This window comes from Notothenia coriiceps, unplaced genomic scaffold, assembly GCF_000735185.1.
Source record: "Notothenia coriiceps isolate Sejong01 unplaced genomic scaffold, NC01 NC01_scaffold00020078, whole genome shotgun sequence".
In the NCBI taxonomy this organism is placed as follows: Eukaryota; Metazoa; Chordata; class Actinopteri; order Perciformes; family Nototheniidae; genus Notothenia; species Notothenia coriiceps.
Window position 1 is genome coordinate 68,422 of NW_011352779.1, and position 8,024 is coordinate 76,445.

Here is an 8,024-nt window from a genome sequence, read left to right on the forward strand (position 1 = left end):
TGTTAATTCTCCTCCTACATTATCATCTTCAAGGAACGACAATGGTATTTCCTTGAAAGCACGAAAGGTGTTTCATTATTTAACATTTGCCAGTATAAATAGACTGACATTACAGCTAAACCTTGGATAAACCTCGTCTGACCGCGGTCTAGGCTCTTGTTACGCCTGTCTGAAATTTATTTTGGGGGGTCCTCACTGGGTCCTCTAGGCGCCACAGGCAGCCCACTGACTCTCTCCTCTGATTGGTCGCCTACCTTTTCGTTCCCTTGACAAGCAAAATAGTACTAGGTAGAGTTTGGACGCAAGAAAAGAAAAGAACCGTACATAATCTTAAAATGGACACCCCGAAGATTATCGAGGACCGATCCGAAAGATCCGATGGGAAGATTATGAAGATGGAGGTTGACTACAGCTCAACTGTAGATCAGCGTCTCCCCGAATGCGAGAAAATGGCGAAAGTAAGTGTGAAAGAGAACAGCGCCGGCTGAGTCATGGTGCATCAGTGTGTTAGCATTCAAGCTAGCATCGACTGTTTTTCTTTAGAACCACACTGAAACGTATTATAACCTATTTATTGAGCGAACATTGATTACAAAACGTTGATGTATGTTTGAACTTTAACACGTCCAAGTAACAATTTCTTTGTAACAGAGTTTGTAATTGTGCTTGCTAGCATGCTAACGTACCTCATAGACATCATCTTAAGCTAACTAGCTAGTCAGGCAAAAATGCCTATTCTATTTGTCTCTATCGAAATACATACAAAGTATGGGATAACATTCGTCCCAAGTACAACAAGTATGAACTGATGCTAACGTTTGTATTACGTGTTGCAGGAGGGCAAGCTGCAGGAGGCAATTGAGAGTTTGTTGTCACTGGAGAAGCAAACCAGAACGGTACGTGGTTCCTGACAGCAACATTACATTTCCTTTTAATTTCTCTGTGGATGGTATTGATTCACAAATTGACTTTCGGCTATTTCTCAGCTCATTATTAAGCAGAATGATTCACAAAATCTGCCTCATTTGTAGGTGAAAACATACAAAAGGAACTAATGTATGTCTTGTTTTGTGTGTATTTAAGTCCTTGTTCTTATATATCGGCTTTCAACTCCTGATCAGGCGTCAGACATGGTGTCCACCTCTAGAATCCTTGTGGCTGTGGTCCAGATGTGTCATGAAGCCAAGGACTGGGATGCCCTGAATGAAAACATCATGTTGCTCACAAAAAGGAGGAGTCAGCTGAAGGGGGTAAGATATTTATTTTTCCCTTAAGCCTCTTTTTATTTTACAAGTTGTCTAAACATAGTCTTATTAGTCCAAGAAAGTAAATGTTCTTGTGCCACAATCAAGTATTCTTTCCAGCAGCATTACTGACTATTCAAATGACCAAACAATAAATACTGTTTGTCGTCAATATATCGTTCACACCTTGTACATGCAGCATTATTCTCTTGTTTTCAAGCATTGGAGTCCGCTTTTTAAATAATTTCCCCTGAATGACAAATATGTTCTGGGAAAATACCCATAACCAGAAATTATACAAGTTACTGACTTCACAGGATTTCCAACAAACATGATTTACCTAATGCTTTGCAGCCATTGTTTTTCATGCTCTAATGACAACTCATTTTTGTATTCCTCTTTGTCTTATCAGGCTGTTGCCAAGATGGTGCAAGAATGTTACAAGTACGTGGATACGGTGACCGATCAGCCCATCAAGCTGAGACTTATCGACACACTTCGCACCGTGACTGCTGGCAAGGTCTGTAATGTATACTAGACAAAAATAGAGATATGTAGATGTGAGCCATTGTCACATTAAGTACAACATGTCACATGTGCTAGACGGCGAAGCTAGAAAGTCATAGTTCAAATATGACAGAAGAAAGATTTGTCTATCCAGTGTACTATGAATCCTTCTTCAGGGTAAAGACACAATTACATTTAAAAAGGGTTTACGCTATTTGATGGTCTAATTTGAATGGAAAATGTTTATTCTCTCAGGAGTGGATACAAATATATGGGTTACTTTGTGGTGATGACTAAATGACTAGAGACATAAACCCTTTTACCCTCAATAATACACCAAATATGTTCTCCTCACAGATCTACGTAGAGATTGAGCGTGCCAGGCTGACAAAGACCTTGGCAAATATCAAGGAGAAGAACGGAGAGGTCAAAGAGGCAGCTGCCATTCTTCAGGAGCTGCAGGTAAAAGACTGATTGCTTTTATTTTCTTTAAAATGATGAAAAATCTGTATCATCATTGTGGGATCAAATGGGGACACGTCTATGTTCAAGTGTTTGAAATCATTTGATTGTTGGGCATAGCTTTTGTCACCATATATAGAGAGACAATGCACACATGGTAATGGTGTGAAGTTTAAAAAAAATGGTTTTCCCAACTCAGGTCGAGACATATGGCTCTATGGAGAAAAAGGAGAAGGTGGAGTTTATCTTGGAACAGATGAGGCTTTGCATCGCTGTGAAGGATTACATTCGCACCCAGATCATCAGCAAGAAGATAAACACCAAATTCTTCCAAGAGGAGGGCAATGAGGTAAGAGAAAGGGACCAGGAATTGAGTGGCAAAATACTGCTGTAGTTTGGTTGAGTTGGCAGCCACTTATGATGAAAAACATTTGGTGGCAGGCCTGTGTGTTTGTTTTACAACACTCTTTTGGAAGCAGCTGTGATTGACGGGTCTGAGCTGAGAAGGTTGGCGTTTGTGAACTTTGGAATATCTATTTTTTTCTAATCAACAACTCAGGAGTCCAAGCTGAAGTATTACGACCTGATGATTCAAGTTGACCAGCACGAGGGCTCCTACCTGTCTATCTGCAAACATTACCGGGCCATCTATGATACCCCCTGCATCTTGGCGGACAGCAGCAAGTGGCAACAGGTACACAGACTTTCCTTTTGAGGCCACACTTTCATATATCAAAGTATTGAACATATACATTTAGCTATTTTCAATGACGATCTTGACATAGTTTGCAGTAATATCAATTAAACATATCTGTTTCAAAACTGTTTACTCACTTTGGATGCTGTTAAAACGGCAATGAATGCATTTTTTTCAGGCCCTAAAGAGTGTGGTGCTCTATGTGATTCTTGCTCCTTACGACAACGAGCAGTCAGACCTTGTGCACAGAATCAGTGAGGACAAGAAATTGGAAGAAATCCCTAAATACAAGTAAGACATAATATATTATTCACCATTCCACAGACCCAAAGAGATTTTGGGCAAAATCGAGTACATGCCATTTGGCACTTTTTTTAATCAAGAGTATTTTTGCTACGATGAATGGGTTGAGGTGGACCCCAGGAGGAAGACAAACATCTTTCAAAAGGGAAGGCTATCTGAATCAGCAATCGACTGTACAACACGTACATAATGTGACCATATTACATTTAACGCGTATTTCAATTACTTTGACTGTCTTTGCAATTGTGACATGATTTGAAATATCAGTACATTTATAATTTCTGAAACATTATTCACATTATCGTTGAAGATTATATATTAGAACCGGGTTTTATTTAAAAGGTTCTGCACCAAACAAGGATATTTTAATTAGTCTGTAAAATATCGTTTGTAATCCTGAACTTCACTTCAGCTCCACAATATTCTTTTCAAATTTATATTTTCACACATTTAGCCTTCTCCTAATATTACAGCAATGTGGGTATTGCACTAGTCCATATTGCGATTTCAATACATTTCGATCATTGTGCAGTCCTACACAGCACATGTAGAGAGACAACCGTTGCCTAACTGTTCAGTTAATGTGTTTGGGTTTTACAAAACGTATTAGATGTTTAAGTGCAGTTGTTATAGGGCCATCATGTGCATACACTCTACAGCTGGTGGTAAAATCACGGGGAATGTTCAATATTTTCCTCTTCTATTCACAGGGACCTTCTGAAACAGTTCACCACGATGGAGCTGATGCGCTGGGCTGCCCTGGTGGAGGATTATGGGAAGGAGCTGAGAGAGGGCTCACCTGACAGCCCCGCCACAGACGTCTTCTCTACTTCAGAAGAGGGGGAGAAACGGTGGAAAGATCTGAAGAACAGAGTTGTGGAGCATGTAAGTCCCCCAGTCAAGTGTAGACCTTTCTAATGGAACTGATGCATACATCTTTAGGTGGGTTTGATGATAATGTGTTTGTGCTTGGAGACCAGTCTATGTTGGAGACATCTAATTCAATATATTTTCTAAGAGCTCCTTTACTGCCTTGATGTCAAAAACTACGCTGGCAGCCAGGAACATTCAAAGTAAAATTGGTCATATAGAAGCATCTTATCGTGACAAATATTGGCAATGAAAGCTGCAATAGACGTTATAAAACTGTCACTTTGAGTTTGACTCGGATAAATGGGATAGGATGAGAGTGAGTGATGAGCATTTATAGTGAAAAGTGGGAATATGAATGTCCTCTTAAACACTGACAGTCAAAGTAGAACTGTGTGATTAAAACCTCCAAAGATTAAAGATATTGATATTAAATGACATTTTTCTTTTTCTTTTTCTTTTTATACGTCCTACATATAATGGGGTTTGGGGGTTTTCAAACTGAAAAATTTGATTGATTATTTAAGTGGTTGTGAATCAAATGATATGTAGTAAAATTAATAGAGAATCGTTGAAGTGCAATGCAAGCAAATGGGGAAAGTAATGGGTGTCATATAAAAGCTTAACTGGTAGACTTTTATGTACACTAATAAAGCATACCTGTATTTGATTGGCAATGGATGTTTTTATTCATTAACATATTTTTTAGCTTGTTGATGTGACCTAAAAGGACCTTTTTTTAAAACAAATATCATTATACAACTATAATATGATATTCTGCTGCATAAATGTTTATTAATGTCATTCTCCTTTTTACCACAGAATATCAGAATAATGGCCAAATATTACACCAGAATCACAATGAAGAGGATGGCTGGACTCCTCGACCTCTCTATTGACGTAAGCAACAGTTAGACTAATGAGACATTTAATTCAAAAGGACTTGCAGTTTTTAGGTTTCTTTTGGGTGAAAATTAACTGTATATATTTTTTTCTTGCCAAAGAAACATTTTGAAAGAGTATTTATTATTCCCTTGTGGAAAATTTCACTAACTGCAATTTATTCAAGCCAAAGATAAAAATAGGCAAAAAACTTTAACATCACTTCAAAGTGGGACACAATTGAATCTATACACACGTGTATAGAGGGACATAGTTCAAGTATTTCAAAATGAAGTACCCTGTATAGTTGTAGTGCAGTTATGGATCAGATAATCCAAAGATTAAAAAAACACAAGTCCAGAGGCCTGTACGACGAAGCCGGATTTTCGCTTGGTGGGCTAACTTCAGGGAAAACTCGGGGTTTCCGGTGCTTCGACGCTGGTTCTTTTTTTTAGCAGGCTAGATTTCCATGGTAACTTATGCTGAGCGGCTAACCTGGCTCCGGAGCAGGTTAGGTTCCAGGATAGGAGATCAACTCAGTGAAAGCACCGCCTGCTGACCAATCAGAGCTCAGTTTGCAGAGTTTAAAGCTATCAAGTTATATAACAGGATAGAGGAAATACAGAAAAACTGCCGTTGCAGGAAAGACGGCCGTCAAAAATCAACTGACTGAATGTGAAAATGAATAGAATATCACCTCCCATCTTCAGAGCAATCTGACTATTATATCATTAGCGTAAAGAAAGCTTACTTAAATATCTGCCACAACATAAGTAACCGGATCAAAGTAACATTAAGTACAGTCCACGGCACTGTGAGTGCAGACGTCGATGTGTCCCATTATCATTCATATCACATCATAATGTATCATGTATTTCCTTATCTGAGTCAGCTGAGCCGTATCTGGCCGTGCAACACTCAGTGTCACATACTGTACTGTATGCAGAAGTATTATTTTAAGCAACACATTAAGTTGACGAAACACTCCAGTCAAATGTAATTAAAGTCAGATCGTGTCTTAGACAGGGCAGTGATATCATAAACCTGTTAATGTACGCATTCAAACACTTTTTCTTTTACCAGCTGTATTCACCTTGCAGGTGCAGCTATGTGGCTTTGATCCTGGTTAAAGTGTATAACTCATGGATGTTTAAAGTTTAACGTCTTCATATTTGTCTAATATTATAGTTCACTTTTCATTCAGGAAGTATGACGCTGCGCTTTCAGTGCGCTTCTCCATGTTTGTGATTGGTCAACTGGCGCTAACCCCGCCCCTTTTGTGAACGTGCACCTAACTAGATAGGACACGGCTGGCTCGAGTCCACTGGATAACCCGCGTCGTAGGACCGCTCAGCGAGAGCATGTATGTTTTGGATTAGACCAACCGGCTAACTCAAACATATCCAGGTTACGTTGAACCGGCTTCGTCGTACAGGCCTCAGGTTGAGAATGTTTGCATTGTGAAAAGACTAAGAGGATGTCTGTCTGCTCTCATATTTCATCAGGAATCCGAAGAGTTCCTCTCCAGCCTAGTTGTAAACAAGACCATCTATGCCAAGGTGGACCGGCTGGCAGGCATCATCAACTTCCAGAGGCCCAAAGACCCCAACGACCTGCTCAACGACTGGTCGCACAAACTCAACTCTCTCATGTCCCTTGTCAACAAGACCACGCATCTTATTGCCAAGGAGGAGATGATCCACAACCTGCAGTGAAACAACAACGTAGTGCATTATTCTATGTTTTGGTTCATATTTGTTTCTGTTTCTTTTCCTTCTGTGGGAATGTTTTTTGAATATACAGTATATTGGGGGACAGTAATCGCAGCGCTTTTACAATGTCATATAATTGGATAAACATCTGTAGCACATGCGCAGCACCCCGACTTTGTTCATTTTTTTTACTATCAAGTAAAACATTGACAATAAATACATGAGCACCTCCCTGGCAGTGTCTGGATCTCTAAATATAGTTGCCTTTATAAACAGTAGATTACAATGTATTACTGTGTGATATAACTATAACTATAATCTCTAAAAATGTAAACAATAAACTCCTCACATTTGGTTAACAGTTGTATGAAGGTTTTATACAGTATTTAACCAAACTAGTGTACATTATAATATGACAAGGTTCTCATCACTGCAAGACATCACCTATGTGTGGGCTGTGTTAAGGTTTGTCAAAGTACAACGCAAATGCAGTATTATTGGTAAACTTTTGACAATATGCTGTTTTATCCCTTAGTTTACATGCTATGAAGTCATATAAAACAAGAGACCTGGACAAGAGGGGTAAAGAAATGTCCCTTTTAGTTTTATTCAAGACACCTGGCATGGTGAATCAAGATTGATGAAGTTCAGTCAAGATTTTTGTCGGTTCTTATCGGGAGAAAAAAAAGATTTCTACTTCTATGCGACCACTGCATTTTACCAATGTGAAGTGTCCCGTTATGTAAGTGAAGTACTTGTCAAACTTGGCAAAGTAAACTATTATGTCTTTTTGAAAAAATCTTTTTCAGTTAAGTCGAATGTCCTCTATTTGATAACTGGACAACAGTCAAAATACTTTACTGGTGAAATAATCCAACCTATGAATCTTTTGCCCCTTATTCTGATGTTGTACTCTTTCTTTTTTCTCCATCAACTTAGAAATGCCCCTGCTGTCTACATCAAGTTTAAACAAAGGTGGAGCACCAATAAATGAGTTCAAAGCTAAGCTATTCTAAACTTGTTTATTATCTTATAATTTTGGTTTAATGGATCGTAGCTCAGCCATGCCAGTAACTTGGTTATAAAGGAGCGCCCAGTGTAATTTCTTTTATTACAGTGTCTATAACTGGTCTTAAGTCTAGATGCTCATCAAAATGAGAGCCACTGTTCATTCATTCAAGCCTTTATTTACCCAGGTGTATCCCTTGAGATCATTGATCTCTTTTTCAAGGGAGACCTGCTCAAGTAGGTTCCACATGAAACATAAAAACATAAAACAACAGAACAACAAAAAGGACATCATACAGCATCATTACAGGGATTACAATTTACATAACTATCCACATG

The 8,024-nt window shown here is 38.8% G+C and overlaps 1 protein-coding gene across 1 annotated transcript; it reads left to right on the forward strand.

Annotated features, from left to right (window-relative positions):
- The first annotated feature begins 243 nt into the window (after window positions 1-243).
- On the forward strand, window positions 244-7,036 carry psmd12 (proteasome 26S subunit, non-ATPase 12). The gene is made up of 11 exons (XM_010779282.1): window positions 244-458; window positions 837-896; window positions 1,122-1,250; window positions 1,657-1,764; window positions 2,109-2,213; window positions 2,413-2,562; window positions 2,773-2,907; window positions 3,089-3,201; window positions 3,924-4,098; window positions 4,906-4,983; window positions 6,471-7,036. The coding sequence occupies exons 1-11, from the start codon at window positions 336-338 to the stop codon at window positions 6,678-6,680; spliced, it is 1,386 nt and encodes a 461-aa protein (XP_010777584.1). The 5' UTR covers window positions 244-335; the 3' UTR covers window positions 6,681-7,036.
- Window positions 7,037-8,024: the final 988 nt, after the last annotated feature.

What these genes read in the sequence shown, in the direction of transcription:
- psmd12 (XM_010779282.1), top strand. Translation starts at nt 336, where the DNA reads ATGGACACCCCGAAGATTATCGAGGACCGATCCGAAAGATCCGATGGG. An exon ending in CCATTCTTCAGGAGCTGCAG is followed by an intron (nt 2,214 to 2,412) that starts GTAAAAGACTGA and finishes TTCCCAACTCAG; the next exon opens with GTCGAGACATATGGCTCTAT. An exon ending in AGAACAGAGTTGTGGAGCAT is followed by an intron (nt 4,099 to 4,905) that starts GTAAGTCCCCCA and finishes TTTTTACCACAG; the next exon opens with AATATCAGAATAATGGCCAA.